This window comes from Chrysemys picta, chromosome 13 (assembly GCF_011386835.1).
Source record: "Chrysemys picta bellii isolate R12L10 chromosome 13, ASM1138683v2, whole genome shotgun sequence".
NCBI classification, from domain to species: Eukaryota; Metazoa; Chordata; order Testudines; family Emydidae; genus Chrysemys; species Chrysemys picta.
The window spans coordinates 7,259,335-7,278,941 of NC_088803.1; the positions used below are offsets into that span (position 1 = coordinate 7,259,335).

The 19,607-nt window shown below is 48.0% G+C and overlaps 2 protein-coding genes across 2 annotated transcripts in view; both read right to left on the minus strand.

Annotated features, from left to right (window-relative positions):
* The window catches only part of LOC135975228 (Fc receptor-like protein 2), a 154,335-nt gene that overhangs the window by 112,434 nt on the left and 22,294 nt on the right, over positions 1-19,607 (minus strand). The gene's annotated exons all lie outside the window — the stretch shown is intronic.
* On the minus strand, positions 10,637-11,841 carry LOC135975508 (olfactory receptor 4D2-like). Its single transcript, XM_065566725.1, has one exon. It carries the CDS (start codon positions 11,823-11,825, stop codon positions 10,824-10,826), a length of 1,002 nt encoding a protein of 333 aa, XP_065422797.1. The 5' UTR covers positions 11,826-11,841; the 3' UTR covers positions 10,637-10,823.

Here is a 19,607-nt window from a genome sequence, read left to right on the forward strand (position 1 = left end):
GCATTATCACATCGGTGAATACAAAATTACTCAGGATTGTTACGTCCAAAGCACACTGCGAAGAGTTACAAGGGGATCTCACAAAACTGGGTGAATGGGCAATCAAATGGCAGATGGAATTCAATATTGATAAATGCATAGTAATGCACACTGGAAAACATAATCCTAATTAAACATAAAAAATGATGGTGTCTACTTTAGCTATTACTACTCAAGACAGATCTTGCAGTCACTGTGGTTTGTTCTCTGAAAACATCTGCTCGATGTTCAGTAGCAGTGAAAAAAGCTAACAAGATGTTAGGAACCATTAGAAAAGGGATAGATAATAAAGCTGAAAATATAATGCCGGCATATAAATCCATGGTACGCTCATAGCTTGAATATTGTGTGCAGTTGTGCTTGCCTCATCTTAAAAAAAAAAAGATATATTCGAATTTGAAAAGAAGAGCAACAAAAATGCTTAGGGGCATGGAACACCTTCCATATGAGGAGATATAAAGAGACTAGAGCTTAGAAAAGAGATGACTGAGGGGGAATATGATAAATGTCTATACAATCATGCATGTTCTGGAAAGAGTGAATAGGAAAGTGGTATTTACCCCTTCACAGAACAGAAGGACCAGGCATCGCCCAATGAAATAAATAGGCAGTAGGTTTAAAACAAACAAAAGGAAGAATTTCTTCATATACCGCACAATCAACTTGTTGAACTCATTGCCAGGGGATCTTTTGAGGGCTGAAAGTATAACTGAGTTTAAAAAAGAATTAGACAAGTCCATGAAGGATAGGTCAATCAATGGCTAAGAGCCAAGATGGTCAGGATGCAACCCCATGCTTTGGGTGTTCCTAAACCTCTGTTTGTCAGAAGCTAGGAATGGGCAACAGGGGATGGACCATTTGATAATTGCCCTGTTCTGTTCATTCCCTCTGAAGCTTCAGGCACCAGCCACTGTCACAGACAGGAAACTGGGCTAGATGGACCATTGGTCTGAGCCAGTGCAGCTGTTCTTATGTTCTTATTATTTAAAACGCCAAATCCCACTGCATTTCCATCTCTGGGTGATGACGGACTAGTAGCATCCCTCCATTACTGTGCTGTATCCTTTCCCTCTGCGACTTTATGTCTGTACAGGGAGGAGACTTGGGTTCTGTTCTTGTTTCTGCCACTGACCTGCTGTGTGACCTTGGGACAGTCACTTCTCTTCCCTTTACCACTGATTCCCCACACCCCTTTCTCTGGCTTGTCTTCTAGGACTGGGAGCTGTGGGGTGGATGGCCAGTGTCTTACTATGTGTATGTTCTGAGCACGTCTTGTCAGCATTGCCGCTTACCTGGCTGCAGTGTGGGACAGAGACTACAGTGGCGATGTCCTAGGGCATGGTCAAGATGGAAAGGTTTTGGCTGGGAGCTTTGACTCTGTGTTTTCGCTTCAAGTTGTTAGTATGTTTAAAATATATTCTGGCTGTTAACTTCGCTTCTCACTCAGATTAACCATCCTGCAACTACCCCTTTGTAACAGAAATAATAGAGGATGGGGCAGAGGGACTTGGGGGTGAAATTTTAATATGAATTGAAACTATTAATTTTCCGCATCCTAGCACAAATCTAAGTTTCCAATTAAGGACAATCAGACTTTTTTGGCTTTAATTATCACAAAGGAAAATTGGGTTTTCAATTGAACACATGTTGATGGAAAATCTCTGCTATCCTCCATATCTATTTTGTTTTTCAAGGATAGCAGAGGCTAAAACTCTTCAGTTTTCAACAGCTCTTACCTAAAATTGCCTTGTTCTCACTTCCCAGAATGACAAAAAATGTTTGGCTTTTCCCAATTTCGATGAAAAGTCTATTTTTGCTGCTAGAAAAATTTACAAATAAATCAGTCTGACTGGTGCCAGATTAAATTGATAGTAAAAGACTTCAAGAGTTCTGATTGTCATGCGTATTTATGTTCTTAAATCTGCCCTGTGTATTAAAACACCAACATATTCAGTTGAAAAAGCAAACTTACGATGCAGATTTTTGTGGAATTTCTCACAGCTAGCGAAGCATTTGATCCTCCAGGGTTGTGATTATTTTGTCATTATTGATCTGTCTGTCTCTGATGCCCCCATCACTGTATTAGCCCACAGCCCTTTCCGTGTCCTCCCCTGGAGTTCCTGGGTCTCTCTGCAGTTCCCAGCAGACAGGGATCCACTCCACAGATGGATGCTCCCTGCTCCCCTCCTGGCCGAGAGGAGATGGACTAAATCGGATGAGGGACTGAAGGCCCCTCCTATCTCTAGAGCTGACCCCAGCTTGTGCAGGCTCCAGAGATGGTCACAGCGCAGGATGTCCCTGCTCTGGGACTAAATGTCTGAATATGGTCTCCAGGGCTGTGAACCCAGCTCTGCTCTCACCTCTGGAGCAAACCACCCTGACAACGGGCCCTAGCTGAGCCCAATCCCCGAGAGGGGAACAGCACCTGCCCTGGATCTCACACAATGGTAGCATCCCTGGAAGGACCCTTGGCGAAAAACAAGGCAGGGCTGAGGCACAAAGGGTGCCCTGAGAGGTTGGAAGAATAAAAAAATATATTTACTGTAGCATCATGTGACCTGGAATAGCTCAGAGCCCAGAGGCACCAGAAACACAGCTGTCCTGGAATAGCCTGTTCCTTCATTAACGCCACATCATTGCCACTGCCAGAGCAGAGATGTCGTTCCCTTGCATTGCATCAACAGCTCTTGGGATGCAGCCATCAGAGGAGCCCACAGCTCAGCCTGCCCTGGCTGGTTGAATTGGGTTATTAAGAGGAACCCAGAGGCACACACTAAAAACTAAGGACCAGATCCTCAGCTGGTGTGTATTGACAAAGTTCCACTGTCTTCGTAGTAGCTACGGCTATTTTCACCACCTGGGGATCTGGCCCTTTGATTCTGATGGAGCAACGGCTGATTTACTCCAACTGGGAAACTGGTCCATTACACAGTTTTAAATTCTTTGCCTGTGAGTTTAAACCAATGAGTCACAAGTACCGGACCTGTTTATTCATTCTTAGTTCTTTGTCCCATGGGATTAATTACAAGAATGTAACTTTTAAAGGTTATGCTGTGATTAATTCCCACCAGGGCAGAACTTTGGAAGAATTCAGTCTTGCTAAGATTTTCTTTATCTGAGCTTCAGTTCGTATTGAGATGAATGATCCAACTTCTCTTGCTTGCTTTCTCAGCAATTGTATTATTTCCTTACCTCAAACAACCCTGAAGGCGCATTAGGCTGCAGGTGCAATGCTGCATGACATTTTAAGATGTTTAGTTCATACTGGTTGCAGGTATGGCAGAGAGGCTCAACAAACATAAACGCCCAGATCCCCAGATGGTGTAAATTGGCATAGTGCTGTGGAGCTGGGCCAATTTACATGAGCTGAACATCTGAAGTGTGAAACTTAGTGTGATGTTTATTCCTCCATCTGAGTTCTCATGGTTTAACACCCAAATCCTGTTTTAATATTCCAAGATGATGGTTAATAGGCAGAAACCTGTGAGATGTGTACCCAGCTGGTAAATGAACTGATTAATATGGGGGCGCAGCAGCAGCAGTATAATCAAAATTGCTTGTGACACAGTTTAAAAGTTGACCTTTCGAAGAACACTAATATTGACATGCTTAGGCAAATTCCTTTGAAATTTGATGCTCTTCAGCTGGGTTCAAGGTAGGGTTAGTGACCCAAATTTAGGGTCATTTGAGCTAAGAGTTATAGAGATAAAAGTCCTGGGGGAAAAAGCAATTTCTCCAAAAAGTCATTTGAGTGAGGGGGTTGCAGAGAGAAAAAGTTTCTAGGGCTGTTTTTGTGCACAAATCATTAATGTGATACGGGTCAGAAAGGTCTCCATCTGCCCAATTTATTCCCTCAGGCTTCAGGTCCCTCACTGTATTTAAGGAAAGATTCACTGTGAACAGTCCGTAGGCACCAAGACAGAGAAAGGGCCCTGGCTTTCCATTCCAGCCATGTTATGTGATTTAAAGCTTAACTCTTGTAAGCGCTCTAAAATCCACATGGTCACTCGGATTGTTTTCAAGTTTGGTGTGCCTCATGGTGGGATAGGGCAGCATTAGTGACCCACATCTGGGGTCATTGCACCACGGGGTTCCAAGTTGTAGCCCTTTACCCTAGTTTCCTTTTGCTGCCTTGAACCATGAAACGGAGAGGTCCTGATGAGTGGATGAATCACAGAGATCACTGAGAATGACAGCTGTGAACTCACCCTTCAGTCAATGGAACTAGGGAGCAGTTAATCACAAGCACCCCCACAAACGGAGTCCTGGAACTCATGGCAGGATAACAGCTGGCTCTTCAATCCTTGCCCTTAGCGATTCCCTGCCAAGGGCCCGTATGCCGCAAGCTGCTATGGACCGTCGCTGGGCTGCTGGGCAGAGTCTTCAGATTTGTCACCTGTGACCACGACTCAGCGTCCTTCCTTTCACCCCTGCCCTGAGAGAGCCCTGTGCGGCCCCCTCCCCATCACACCCTGCCCTCAATGACCCCTGTGCAGCCCCTCCCCTTCATGCCCTGCCCCAATGACCCCTGCCCGGCCCATTCCCATCCACACTCTGCCCTCAGTGACCCCTGTGCATCTCCCTCCCCCTCACACCTTCACATCAGTGACCCTCCCCTTTACACTCTGCCCTCAGTGACCTCTGTGCAGCCCCCTCCCCCTCACACCTTCACATCAGTGACCCTTGTGCAGCCCCTCCCCTTCATGCCCTGCCCCAATGACCCCTGCCCGGCCCATTCCCATCCACACTCTGCCCTCAGTGACCCCTGTGCATCCCCCTCCCCCTCACACCTTCACATCAGTGACCCTCCCCTTATACCCTGCCCTCAGTGACCCCTGTGCAGCCCACCCCCCCTCGTATCCCTGGTCCCATCCCCCTCCTGGGTCTCAGGTTATGAAGGGGCGGCCATAGCATGCATGCAGACAGCTGGGGCAGCCTCGGCATAAGTCTCATTCCCTTATTCCCACCACCTAGACATTGGTGCAATACAAGGTAAACTGAGGCACACACAGCATTCATGCAATACAGTAAGATTCACATAGGCTCACATACAATATAACAAGGGGAAATCCCCACTTTGTCCCATCTCGCCCCCCTTCAAGACTGAACTGAGTGGGGTCACTTCAGCTGGTGACCTGGGAAAGTTCAGGCCCCCTTCTCTGGGACAAAACATCAGCCATAACATTTGCCCAACGCTTAACGTGGACCACCTCCATCTCCTAATCCTGGGAGACAGACTCCACCTCAGGAGCTTGGCTTTGGCCCCCTCATCGGGTGCAGCCACGGCAGGGCGAGTGGTCCAGGTACACCGTGAAGCACCGCCCAAATAGATCCGGCTGTAGCCTTTTAAGAGCCCACTCCATGGCCAGGCATTCCTTCTCTATGGCCGCAGAGCCCTGCTCCCGGGGCAGCAGCTTCCTCCTCAGGTACATGATGGGGTGTTTCTCCCGCTTTGCATTGGCCTGTGCCAGCTCCGCACCAGTCCTGTGTCTGGGGCATCGGTGAACACCATAAAGGGCTTGTCAAAGTCTGGGTTTCCCAACACCGGGCCCTTGACCAGATCCTCCTTCAGCGTGCAGAGAGCCCTCTGGCACTGCCTGGTCCAGACCAGCTTGTCTGGCTTCCCCTTCCTGCATAGCTCAGTGATGGGAGCTGATACAGAGCTAAAGTGGGGCACAAACCTCTGGTTGTGCCCCACCACCCCAATAATGGCCTGGGCCTGTTTCTTAGTCTGGGGAGCAGCCAGTCTCTGATCGCCCCCACCTTGGCCAGCTCTGGTTTTAATCATCCATTTCCCACCTTGTGGCCCAGGTACGACACCTCTGCCATCCCCACCTTGCACGTCCCAACTTTTGCAGTCAGCCCTGCATCCTGGAGGTGACTCAGCCCCCTCTTCACCTGGGACACATGGTCCTCCCAGGTCTGGCTAATGACACCAATATAATCCATGTACGGTAGGGTAAAATTCCCCATCCACCTCAATAACTGATTCACCTGGTGCTGGCAGGTGACTGGTGCCTCCTTGAGGCTGAAAGGTAGGACCAGGGACTTGTACAGCCCCAGAGGGGTGACAAAAGCAGGTTTCAACCTGGCATCTGGATCCAAAGGCACCTGCCAGTAGCCTCTGTTGAGATCCCTGGTCATGAGGTACTGAGTCTCCCGCCCCCCGCCCCCAACTTATCTAGGATCTCATCAGGCCTAGGTATGGGCAGGCACCAGATATGGTGATGGCATTTAGCTTACGATAGGCCACAGAGAATCGGATAGACCCGTCTTTCCTGGAGACGAGCACCATGGGAGAGGCCCCCATGCCCATGAAGACCCAGGAGCTCAGCGAGCTTTCCCTGGAAAGTCAGCACATGCTCCACCACTGATTTTCCATCGGGGGAGGCCTTCCCCGCCCATCAGTCCCTCACCAAGCCCAAGGCCACCTTCTGAACAGGCTCCTCTAGGACAGGCAGGAGTCACAAGGCTGCTTTCCCCTTGTTTCAGGCCATTTGCCCCTCTGGACAAGGCAGCCCTGGTTGGCAGCTGTCCCACCCTGGCTGTGGATCCCCACGCTCAACTGGGGTCTCCGATCCCCCTGGGCTCAGCTTTACCCCTGCTGTCCCAGTGAGGGCAGGCAGCGAGCCCGTGGCTTTGCTCACAGCACCAGAACCAGCGTAAGCCACGTCCCTCGTGTGTGGGGGTGGGGGGGGGCATCTTTCTGTCCCACTCAGCTCAAGGGCTCTGGTTACAGACAGGCAGGTATCCTGAGCCCAGCGGCTCCTCCTGCCAGCCAGCCAGATCATTTGCATTTTCACTGACTGCTTCAGTCTCAGCCAATTGGTTCCCTGGATTCAAATTCAAATCCTCGGCCCTTACAGGAGCAGGGCCTGTATCCTGTCCCAAAGAGACACAGTCATCCCCGAACAGGACTTCACAGCCGAAAGCTTGGAGAACCCCAACTACCAGCCAGCCCGACCCCGCCTGTGTCATAGGCAGGGCGAGGGGCTTCATCCCTGGGACCTTCACCCAGGTCACACAGCCCCTTAGCATCTCATGAGGCTGCACCACACAGGGCCTGACAACAGTTCTCTCTGTCCCTGGATCTCGCCACCACAGGAATGTCTCCCCAATGACTATCACCTTCTGCTCCCACTGGGAGTCTGAGGGTCCTCGGCCCAGGAGACTCCTGGCAGACATATATGCTGGGGCTGGGAGTTAGAGCCAGTCGGCCACCCCACCCATCTGGCTTAACAGCTCTATGGCCTTGGGACCCAGGAAGGGGGCTAGATGCCAGAGCCTTTCCTCAGGGCCAGCCTGGTTCCAATTGCCAGCCTCCCCAAAGGCCGTGAGACAGGCATCTATAGCTCCCCCCCCCTAACCTGGGGCAGCAATTTAGTGTCGAGGTTCCCTGCTGAATTGGCCCCCCGGGGTCCATCCCCACTCACCCCTCGGCGGGTCCTTCTGCCTCTCAACTCGGCCATAACCAGTTCATGCTACCTCTGTCTCTCCTGCTGTTCTGCTTCATGCCTTCCCTACCTCTCATGGTCCTCTGACTCCTTCATTCGGCGCTCCAATTCCCTCAGTCTCAGATCCACCGACGGGGAACCCGGTGGAGACCCCTGGCTGGTCGGGGACACGGGTCTCCAGAATGCCAGGTTGCTCCCAGCCTCTCTCGTGGCCCCAGTTGGATCAGGAGATGATACAGGTCTTGGGGTTGCCTGACTGCTCCCAGCCTCTCTCGCGGCCCAAGCTGGGTCAGGAACCAGTGTGGGCCCTGGGGCTGCCTGGCTCCTCCCAGTCTCTCTCGTGCCCGACTGGGAAACTGGCCCATTACACAGTTTTAAATCAATAACCCGAGGTGGTTATAGGCCATCTCCACGCTGATCCCAAGTGGTCACAGACTCACAGGCTGTGCTCTCTCTGCTCCCCACAGTCCCTGGGAGGAACCCTTCAGTGTGACAGCCCTTCCTGGGGGTCCACTCTTTCTCAGGGTTAAGCTGTAGGCACCTCTATGAGCCTTCAGCCTGCCTGTCTCTCTTAAAAGCCTGCAGCTGGATCTATTTAAGTGGCGCTTCACATTGTACCTGGACCACACACCTTGCCGTGGCTGCATCAGATAAGAGGGACCAACGTCAAGCCCTGAGGTGGAGTCTGCCATCCAGGATTATGAGATGGAGGTGGTCCATGTTAAGGGGAATGCAAATGTTATAGCTGATGCTTGTCCCGGAGAAGGAGGCCTGAACTTCCCGAGGTCACTGGCTAAAGTGACCCCGCTCAGTTCAGGGGAGAGAAGTGATGAAATGGGGATTTTCCCTTGTTATGTTGTCTGTGAGTCTTACTGTTTTGCATGAATCATAGAATCATGGAATCCCAGGGTTGGAAGGGACCCCAGGAGATCATCTAGTCCAACCCCCTGCTCAAAGCAGGACCAGTCCCCAACTAAATCAGTAAATTAATGCTGGGTGTGACTTTTGCTGAGGCTGCTCCAGCTGCCTGCATGGATGCGATGGCCGCAGCTTCATAACCTGAAATCCAGGAGGGGGGTGGGACCAGGTGACTCTGGCCTGGGAAGCAAGACAAAGGCCGGAGGAGGAGCAACGGGCAGGGCAGGGACCAGGCAACTGGAAGCGAGTCAGTCTCCGCTGGCTTGGGGCACAGGGGGAGGACCAGAGCCCTGGCTATGGGCTCCCCTCCCCCCAAGATGGACTTGGCTGAAAGTCACTGATTCCTGTAATAACAAACTCTGTTCTATGCTGTGTTCCTGTCAACTAATAAACCTTCTTTTTTACCGGCTGGCTGAGAGTCGCGTCTGACTGCGGAGTCGGGGGGCAGGGCCCTCTGGCCCCCCCAGGACCCCGCCGAGGCAGACTCGCTGCGGGAAGCGCACGGTGGGGCAGGGGAAGCTGAATGCTCTGAGGTCAGACCCAGGAAGGTGGAAGCTGTGGAAGCTTCTTGCCCCGGAGACAGTCTGATCACAGAGAGGAGACGCCCCAGAGTCCTGCCTGGCTTCGTAGGGAGCAGTTCCAGAGTATTGCCCTGGTGACTCCGTGACAGCCCTTCCCCCCCACACCCTGCCCCTGTAATCCCTATGCAGCCCCCTCCCCTCCACACCCTGCCCCTGTAATCCCTGTGCAGCCCCCTCCCCTCCACACCCTGCCCCTGTAATCCCTATGCAGCCCCCTCCCCCCCACACCCTGCCCCTGTAATCCCTATGCAGCCCCCTCCCCTCCACACCCTGCTCTCAGTGACCCCTGTGCAGCCCCCTCCCCTACACACCCTGATCTCAGTGACCCCTGTGCAGCCCCCTCCCCCATTGCATCCTGCCCCCAGTGACCCCTGTGCATCCCCCTCCCCTTCACACCCTGCCCTGAGTGACCCCTGTGCATCCCCCTTCCCCATTGCATCCTGCCCCCAGTGACCCCTGTGCAGCCCCCTCCCCTCCACACTCTGCTCTCCGTGACCCCTGTGCAGCCCCCTCCCCTCCACAGCCTGCCCTCAGTGGCCTTTCTGCACCCCGACCCCTTCTCTCTCTGCCCCCCATGCACCTCCACTGAATACCCGCACTTTTTCAGATATTACTGCCAGAAATAGTATTTAGCTGTTCTTTCAGTGCAGAGTTGGTCAGGAGGTCTAAAAGGAGTTCAGACAGTTTTAACTCATTTTTGGATTAGAAAATCCAAGTGTGATACTCATTTCCCAGAGCTTTATTCAGGAAGAAGTGCTAATTTTTACTTAAATATTTTTCAGTGCACAACAGTCTCTTCAGGAATTAAACTTTAAAGACATAGAAACTGATGAGAAAGAATCCCTACATTTTTTTTTAAAATTTACAAAAATATTTTTTATTTTGAAATTTGTGTAAAGAACTGTGTTTTTTTTCTTATAGTATAATTTCAAAGGCTTCCTGCCCCCCCGCTTTATATAAATTTCACTTTCTTTCTTTCTTAGAAAAGAAAGGAGTAAATGTGGAAAAATCAAAATTTGTATATTTTGAATGAAAAGGATAATTTTAAGAAAATCCATCAAACATATTTCCTATTCTACTCCCATTCTATATCGGGATTAGAAGAAAAGGGAAATAAAGATAACTTCAGTTTAACCTGTGAATTTATAGATAGAAATGTAATTTAGACATAACTAAAATCAATTATTTTTGAAGGTAGGTTTTGTTTATCTTATTAAAAAATTCTGATTAGACTTGACACAATAAATGTAGATAAGTGGTGTGTATATATATATATATATATATATATATATATATATATGATAAAGAATTAGCCATAAAGTAAAAGAATTATCTTATTTTCTGTTGGAACGTTTGATAGAAATTTCTTCATCACAATCAGTGCATTCATTATGATACATAATTTATTCAACAGACTTTTGTAAAGAGGATATTGATTTTCATGGATTTCTCATTAGAAAGCTAACCCCGCCCTGGGAGACTCCCCCCCCCGCCCGCCGCAGCAGCTAACCCCGCCCGGGGGAGCCCACCCCAGCTCACCTCTGCTCCGCCTCCTCCCCGAGCACGCCGACCCCGCTCTAATTCTCCTCCCCTCCCAGGCTTGCAGCGCCGATTGGAGGAGACTTAGAGCGGGAACTGTGTGCTCAGCGGAGGAGGCAGAGTGGAGGTGATCTGGGGCGGGGAGCGGTTCTCCTGTGCGCTCCCCCCATTACTGAGGGTGGCCCCCCCACGCCCCCATGCCCCCCCACCCCAGCTCACCTTCACCTCCTTGCCTGAGCGGGCTTTTAGGCACCCCCAACCACTAGGCGTCCTAGGCGGCCACCTAGTTTGCCTAAATGGTTGCACCAGCCCTGGTTTTTAACACAAATGGACATTGAAAGATAGAGACATAATTTATCTCCTTCCCTGAGCACAGCATTCTGCTCATCAGCCTCCTGATGGCCTTCTTCATCTCGGCATTTCTCAGCGTGTAGATCATCGGGTTCAGCATTGGGGTGATTGCAATGTAAATGACTGAGATCACCTTATTCAGGGTGAAGTTCTTGAAGAGCCGAGCATAGATGAAGATGCTGGGTATGAATTGTAAACATATCACGATAATCTGGGCTCCACAGGTGGACAGAGCTTTCTGCTTCCCATCCGTGATGTGTGTCCTGATCTTGACTAAGATGGCGGTGTAAGAAACAAGCAGAATGATGAATATTATTATAATCACTGCTCCATTGTTGAAGATCATCTGCAGTTCAGCCAACTGAGTGTCAGTGCAGGCCAGTTTGATGACCTGTGGGACATCACAGTAAAAATTGTCCAGGACGTTCGGCCCACAGAACGGTAACTGGAGGAGCAGTCCAATCTGAACAGCAGAGTGGGCCAATCCACCCAGCCATGCCAGTACCATTATCCCCACGCACACACGCTGGTTCATGATAGTCAAGTACCGCAGTGGTTTATAGATGGCCACATACCGATCAATTGCCATCCCCACAAGGCAAAACCCCATAGCACCAGCAATGAAGTGGAAAAAAAACATCTGGAGAATGCACTCATAGAATGAAATGGTTTTATGCTGTGAGAGGAGACCTGATAGCAATTTTGGAGTATTGACTGATGAGTCGCTGAGGTCTAGGAAAGCCAAGTTGGCCAGCAGGAAGTACATGGGGATGTGAAGCCGGTGGTCACTGATCACAGTGGTGATGACGATGAAGTTTCCCAGCCAGGTGTTCATGTAGATTATGAAGAAAGCCACATAAAGGAATTGCTGCAGCTCAGGACTCTGGGTGAGGCCCAAGAGGACAAATTCTGTCACTGGGTTGGTGAGATTCTTCTTCTCCATTTATTAACCTCTAAATAGTCCTGAAGAGGAAACGCTGATGTTAATAGTTATAATTTGATGTTAGTACATTACGGATATGAAAGGGATACTAACTCCATGTTAACTGATACACATGCTTGGAAATTTTCTTTGTTTACCAAATTCCAGACTGTGTCCTGAGCCCCAGTGGTGAGTGCCCTGCTACAGCAAAACACCTACACCCCACCAGTGGTTATCCCCAGTTTTGGGTGTTTGGGCATGAACAGTAGCAACCTACACACTCGTAATGCCCCCGGATAACAACTGTCTCCATTGGTCATCCTGAACCCCTGGTGGTGCACACCTCGTGCAGGCCACAGATTCCGCATGTGCCCTAGAGCAGTGGTCTCCAACGTGGGGTGCATGCACCCAGGGGGTGCGCAAGGAGATCCTTGGGGGTGTGCAGCAGGAGGAGTGCTTTTAAAAAAAATATTTCTTTATTTTGCGTCGTCAGTTCGGGTGGGAGGCCGAGCGGCTATTTTTGTGTGTGTGTGTGTGTGTGTGTGCATGTGTGTGTGTGTGTGCTTCAGCAAAAATGGTAGAGCCGGCGCGGCAGGGGGTGCGTGCTCAAAAATTTTTTACTGATAGGGGTGTGTGATCAAAAAAGTTTGGAGACCACTGGCCTAGAGGTTCAGGGTTGGGGAGAATGTGGATTTTCTGGGAGTCCAAGGGTTCTAACAGTCCAGGTTTCTCATCGGGAGTGGGGGGAGGGTCTGTCACATTCTGGGGTGCAATCCAGACCAGTGAGGGTTTGAGTCACTGCCTGCTCCATAACCCTGTGTGCCTTACAATGCTTTGCTGGTGTAGCTCCCAACCTGGGTCACTCACAACCAGCCTAGCAGCATGCGAGCTACACCCTGAGTGTCTGTGTAGAGATGCAGCACTGGTCCCGTATCTCTGACCCCAGCAGCCTGTCAGCAACACACCAGCCACACTGCGGCTTCCACCAGCCTTGGTTGCTACTTGCAGGTTGACCCCAGCACACACCCAGTCCCAAATTTTCCCCAAAACCTGTGTTCTGCACTGTGCTGCCCTCTGCTGGACAGTTCAACTATTAAAGGTTCATTGCTCCTCTACAGAGTCAATATTCAATGGTTTGCTAGTTAAACTGGAGTTACCAAACAGTTCAGTTGAAACACAGCATTGGATTGCTTTAGATTTCAAATAAAACCAATTTATTAACAAAAAAGACAATATTTATAGTGAATTCAAATATAAGAGACCAAGTTAGAAATGGTTACCAGCAAACAAAAGTGAAAACACAGCTAAAAGTCAAAATCTAAATCTAGAAAGTTTTGATTCAAGGCTTTGATTGAGATAATCTTTCTCACCCACAGCCTTCCAGAAAGATGGTGACTGACCCTTACCTTGGTCAGAATCTATCCCGGAGACCCAAAGTTGCTGACTTGCTTAGGTTAAAGAGAGAGAGAGAGCTCTGGCAAATGTTTGGAATCCAGTTAAGAACTAGTCAATGTAGATCTTAACGTTCTTTATAGTGTTGGAATCTTGGCATTTAGCCATGAAACCAATATGGTAGTGTGCCTCAGTTTCCCTTCTCATACTGCACATTAGGTCTGCAATGTCTTCTGTTCCGTGTACAATTTCCAGATTAGTTACAGGCACTAACTCTGAAATATTAGTATCACTACGTCTTTTAACATAAAGTGTGCTCTTATGTACCACTCTTAACATGTTCAAGGGTTTTTTCCAAAAGATTAGGCACCTTGTAAATTTTTACAGTTCTTGGTATTAGCAACACATTAGTCACAAGAGTTAACATTAGCATTAATATTAACATCAAATTCATTGCAGGTGTACATTGACAATCATTTTTTCATGCCACGCCTTTGGCTCAATACCATTGGGATTTTGGCATTTTAGGGTTAACCTGTGGCTTTCATTAGCATGATAAACTTTTTCCCTTTCTCTCTGTTCCACAGGGTCAAAATCTGAGCTCTTTTGCTTAACAGAATCCATTGGCTGGCTGGGTTTGTCCTTTTTGCTAACAGCTACAGGCAAGTCTTTCTCCCCCCAGTCAGTCAGGTAATTTGCATTAACACAGACACTAGCTTGTTTACTAGTTTTCAGATCCTTAACTGTTACCAATTCCAAGGCTGGACTCTGTCTTAAAGAGATACCATCCATTTTCACTAGCATGTTAGACTCAAGGTTCTTTTGTCCTTCCATTACCAACCTCTGCTTCCAAATGGAATCAGATGTTAAGTCCACTAAGAGACTACAAGTCATATCCAAAGTGTCTAGAGATGAGAGCTTACCTGCCATCCCCTGCATCCTCCTGGGTTCAGTCATAAGGCTGTTCTGCTCCGAAAAACAAGTAACCCAATCTTTCCTCAGTACCTGAGTCACAGACTGCTTACTCAAAGAATCAGCATAGAGACATTCGTGTACCAATAACATTGTCTTCCCAACAAGCTGGTTAAGCTTATAAGGCTGTTTAAACTCCCTAACAAATTTTATTTCGCCTGAACTCTTCAAAGCTATTCACGTTGGGTCTTTCTAAAGCAAGGCCAGCAGATTCATACACGTTTGAAAGACTTTGCCCATTAGGCACCAACACCTTTCCTCAGAAGAGAGACTGTTTACTATCAACAATGGTCCATTAAGAGTCAATGGAAACAATTCCTTCTCCCAGACTTTCAAGACCTCACCAAGAAATTCCTTTTCTTCTGCAATATCCTGCACTGCAACCGATTCTTTCTGAGATGTATTTATGTCCCTTTGGCACAACAGAGAAATCATCAAACTCCTTCTGAGTTTCACATACATCCAGACTCGCCTCTGGCCCATCAGGAGGATTTTCACACAACCCCCTTTCAAGTAAACGACTAGACTTCATAGTTAACAGATTAGAAGTATTCTCTTCCTTGTTACAAGTTTCCACACTGTCATTGGGTAACATAGTCAATTCACCTTCATGCTTTCCTTGTGCCTTGGCTCTGATACCAGCCTGATCAGACAAGTTGTCATATCTTTACTCAGCAACACACTAGCAACAGGCAAAATAGATACACCAGAATCGCTTGGTCTCTGGGAGCTATCTGTGACATTAACTGGATGCAACCTAATTACAGTGTCATCATCCCCAGCAGACACAAATTCAGGACCACTTCCTTCCTGGGTTTTAGTTGTATCCAGAATCAACTCTTGGTCAACTGATAAATTTTCAACCATCATAGGCTGACAGCCTTCTTCTGTGTGCTTTACAGACAAGAAAGAGCTGGAGAAACATTCCCCTTTACCAGACAGACAGCTTGGGATATCCTTTCCTTTGTCCCAGCACACATGGCTATTCACAGACAACGGCTTGGAGATTGGGGTAGCTCCCTTCATGGGCAAGTCATTACCCCAAATGGAAACAGGAACATTTCCTTCACTGTCACAATTCTCCACACTGGTAACAGGTAAGGGATAGGGATACTCATGTTCCACTAACCTGGCCTTCCCAAACTGCTGATTAGACAAAGCCATCAGCTCAGAGGGCTGCCTCTGCTCGTCTAAACTCTCTTTGCCTTCCCCTCCCTTAACAGACAAACTGCTGTTTTCCACAAATAGTGTCTTATTACGCTGAGCTACGTTAAGCACATCACTGTTACCTGGGTCAGGCTGACTTTCCCAAGCTTTACTAACCAACAATCCATCACTCATAAAAATTCTACCCTTTTCTTCCTCAATTAGGGCTTCAACCTGACCATCCACTTTAATCTACTCTAGATAAACATTTTCCTGATCAGTGAGTTCTTCTGAGACACTAGACAGACATTCAGAAACCTCATTCACAGACCAACAGCTATTTGCCACCTTTCCCAGGTCAGAGTCACCCCGTCTCTGGCCAGAGCAAAACTGGTTAAACACAGGAACCGTTCAGAGTCATACAACCCGCCAACACTGTTATAAACTGGACTTTCAAGAGGATACAGTTTGTGCTGTTCTTCCATTGCTTTCTTGACTTGGAGCTCAAGTCTGGCAGTTTCTTGCTGCATCTGGCAAACCCTCTCCTCTGCAGCCAGCCGTTCCATACGCCTCCTGTAAGCTTGTCTTTCCAGCTGGACCAAGGCTCGCTTCTCTTGCATTCTAAGCTCTGCCAGTCTTTGTTCCTGTTTAAGACACGGGGTGTCTCTCAGGGCTTGAAGTTTCATTGCTTCTGCTGATGCCTCATGGCCACTGATCTTTAACCTTTAAAACTCTCAATATCAAAAAGCAAATGTTGACTAGCGTGGGGTTCTGTGGATCCTAGCCAGACTACGCCACTGTAACCGGGCCTTAGTGGGTCACAACTGAGGATGCCAAATTCAGGACGAACTGCTGAGAAATAGGCAAACAGAACCCAGAACTGGTGGCTATTCGTTTATAAGATTTACCAAACCAGCCACAAAAGTAAACTCCTGGTTCACCACATTGGCTAACAAGAAAACATAAAGGCAGTTTCCTCAGGCATCCCAGTTCTTATATCACCACCACAACCACTGGATTCAGAGATGAGTGGTTCTTTACAACCAGTCTCATCAAATAATTGCTTCTTCTGATCCCAAAGTACCAGCCACACACCCAGGTCAATATATAACTTAGATCTTACCCCAAAATCATGCTGGTGCCAATCCTTTAGTATCTAAAATCTAAAGGTTTATTCAAAGAAAGAAAGAAAGAAAGAAAGAAAGAAAGAAAGAAAGAAAGAAAGAAAGAAAGAAAGGTGAGAGTTACAATTGGTTAAAGGAATCAATTACATACAGTAATGGCAAAGTTCTTGGTTCAGGCTTGCAGCAGTGATGGAATAAATTGCTGTCTTAAGTCAAGTCTCTGGAATACATGCACAGCTTGGATGGGTTATTCAGTCCTTTGTTCAGAGCTTCAGTTTGTAGCAAGGTCCCACCAGAGGTAAGAAGCAGGATTGAAGACAAAATGGAGGTGTTTCCAGAACCTTTTATAGCTTTTGTAATGTGGAGGGCACCCCATTGTTCTTACTGTGGAAAATTATAGCAACAAGATGGAGTTTGGAGTCACATGGGCAAGTCACATGTTCATGCCCAATTTCCCTCAGTCATTGCAGGAAGCCATTATCTACACTCCAAACAGAACATTTACACGACAGTCCACTTAGTGTAGATGGGCATCTCCTATGGTCCATTGTCAACCAAGTGTTTCTTGATGAACCACTTAATTTGAACAGTTCCTCCAAGATGTGCTGGCTAGCTGCCTTGTGGGTGTTACCTCAGGAGCCAACATTTGAAATCCAAGTATAGAGTCAATACTTATAACTTCACATACAAAAAATGGTATATTCATACAGACAGCATAATCATAACCAGCAAACCATAACCTTTTCATAGACACTTCACTCGACAACTTTTGTACAATATTTGCTGCAAATATATAACAGTGGTTGCAACAATAATCTATATGGTTATATTTTAATTAGATAACATCACAGTGGGGGAACACTTTCTTTCACTTTGCTTGCACATAAAAAAGAAGTGACATGTTCAGTTCCAATTTTCTAATAAAAAAATGGAAACCTTGATTTTCTTCCCCAAAATTTACGTTTTGAGGAAACCTCATTTTCTTCAAGATTTTTTTTCTCTCTTTTTTGGGGCAAAAAATATCAACCAGTCCTAAAAGTCACATTCTGAAAGGACAGTGCTCTGTGTCAGGAGGAGAGAGGGAGGATGGCTTTATGGGTACATCACTGGCTGTGGATTCTGGGGAGTTGGGTTCAATTTCTGCCCTACCATGGACACCTTCTGGGACCCTCCGTAACTCACATCACTTCTCAGTCTAGGATTGTCAAAGTAGAATTAGGGAGGTAGGTGCTGGGAATCTCACTTAGGTTTCATAAGCAGATATGAGCACTTCCCTCAGCTTTTTCCATTTTTAACTTCCCAGCTCCAACCAGCCCCAGGGGAAACATTTTTCAGATCAGAGCAGCATAGAGCCGCTGCCTAAGGAGAAGACAGAGCTTGTCGTACAAAGGTCTCAGATAGTTTTGGTTGTAAAGGCTCTGTGGGGTGTTCTCGTAACTCATAGACCTCTCTAAACCACATGCCTGTATTTGAAAAGCCTCCCAACCACCTCTTCCCCCTGCAGTAACAAAGCCCATCACTTGTAGTAAATTTCAGTTTTTATAAAAATAGTCACTACCTCGTACAATCTGCCGTGTTGGTGATCCCAGATCCGACTGCCTCCTAATGATCGGGGTGGCCAGGGAAAGTCACATTTGAAGACTGATTATTGCTGTCCCAACAGGCAGGGGAAGAGGATGTAGTTCCAAAGAGGACATTGCCTCAGAAATCTTCCCCTTATATCACATCTGACCCATGCACTAACGCTGCCACTAACATCAGAGATGCTCTGAAATCCCTCTGAGGTTTCCCGGGCCCGATCAAGAAGATGCTACTTCACAGCTTTGGGGATTCTGACACAAGGGGAATCATTAATAAATAGATGGAGTGTGTAGATACTTAGCCTGCAATCAAATCACTCCTTATCCTTCTCTCTTGCTTAAACTGAATAGATGGAGCTTTGGGGGTTTATCACTATCAGGTACATTTTCTAACCCTTTACTCATTCTAGTGGCTCGTCTCTGAACCCTTTCCCGTTTTTTTTACCATCCTTCCTCAATTGTGGCACCAGAATTAGACACTGTATTCAAGCAGTGGTTGCATAAGTGCTTGAGATTCCCCTGTTTACGCATCCCAGGGTCCCATTAGCTAGTTTGGCCTCAGTGTCGCACTAGGCTCTTATGTTCAGCTCATTATCCACCATGGCCCCCAAGTCTTTGCCAGGTCACTGCTTCCCGGGATGGTCCCGCCCCCCATCCTTTCAGTACAGCTTACATTCTTTGCTCCTAGATGCATACATTTACCTGTTGCCCTGCTACTGTCAAGGCTGCTTCCCCACTCTGAACTTTAGTGAGCGGTCTGGAGGGTAGAGGAGCAGAATGGGGATCGGGGCTGAGAGACATTTCCAGCTCTAATACTAACATGTTCTGACATCTTGTGGCAAGTCACGTAAGGGACACTGGTTAGGTTTAAAAATGTCATGTTCCTGGCCCCACAGATCTCAATCGAATCCTTATACAATAATCCCATATGGCAGGCAGGCAAGTATTATTCTTCCCATTTCCCAGAGAAAAGCAGAGGTATGGGAAGAAATATCCCTAGAGCCCCAGGCAGGTGCAGTAGTCTGGCCCAGGAGCCTGGTGTGTGCCTGGGCTGAGCCCCGGAAATCTGCCAGAGAGGGGCTTTGTGCAGCTGGCGGAGGGGAGGTGCTGGGTACGGCCCCAGGCAGGACATGAGGCTGGTGGCTGAGCAGAGAACTCAAATTTCAGCAGTAGAGAAACCAGCTTAGCATGGAATTGACTTTCCTTCTGACTGTGCTGGGTGAGAGACTTTCTTTCCAATGGCTCTCCTTTTCTTTCTTTCTTTCCCAGAATTCTCACTCCCTCACTTCTCTTTTTCAGCCTCTCTCCAGATTTTCCCCAGCCTGGTGTCACCTACAGGTAAAGGGACTTTAATGTACCCAGAGGTGCTATATCTGCCCTGGGATATTTCCTCGTGTCGAAGTGGGAGGAATGGGCGGGGGGATGGGGGAGATCTGTGTTGGGGTTTCCTTCTGCATTTCCTCTCCCCCTCTGCACTAACCTCTGTGTTTCCATTGCAGCTCCCCTATCAGCCCCAACACTCTCTCTGCACCCCCCACACCCGGAATTCTTTGAGGGGGAGCATCTGACACTCAGGTGCTCGGCTCCCA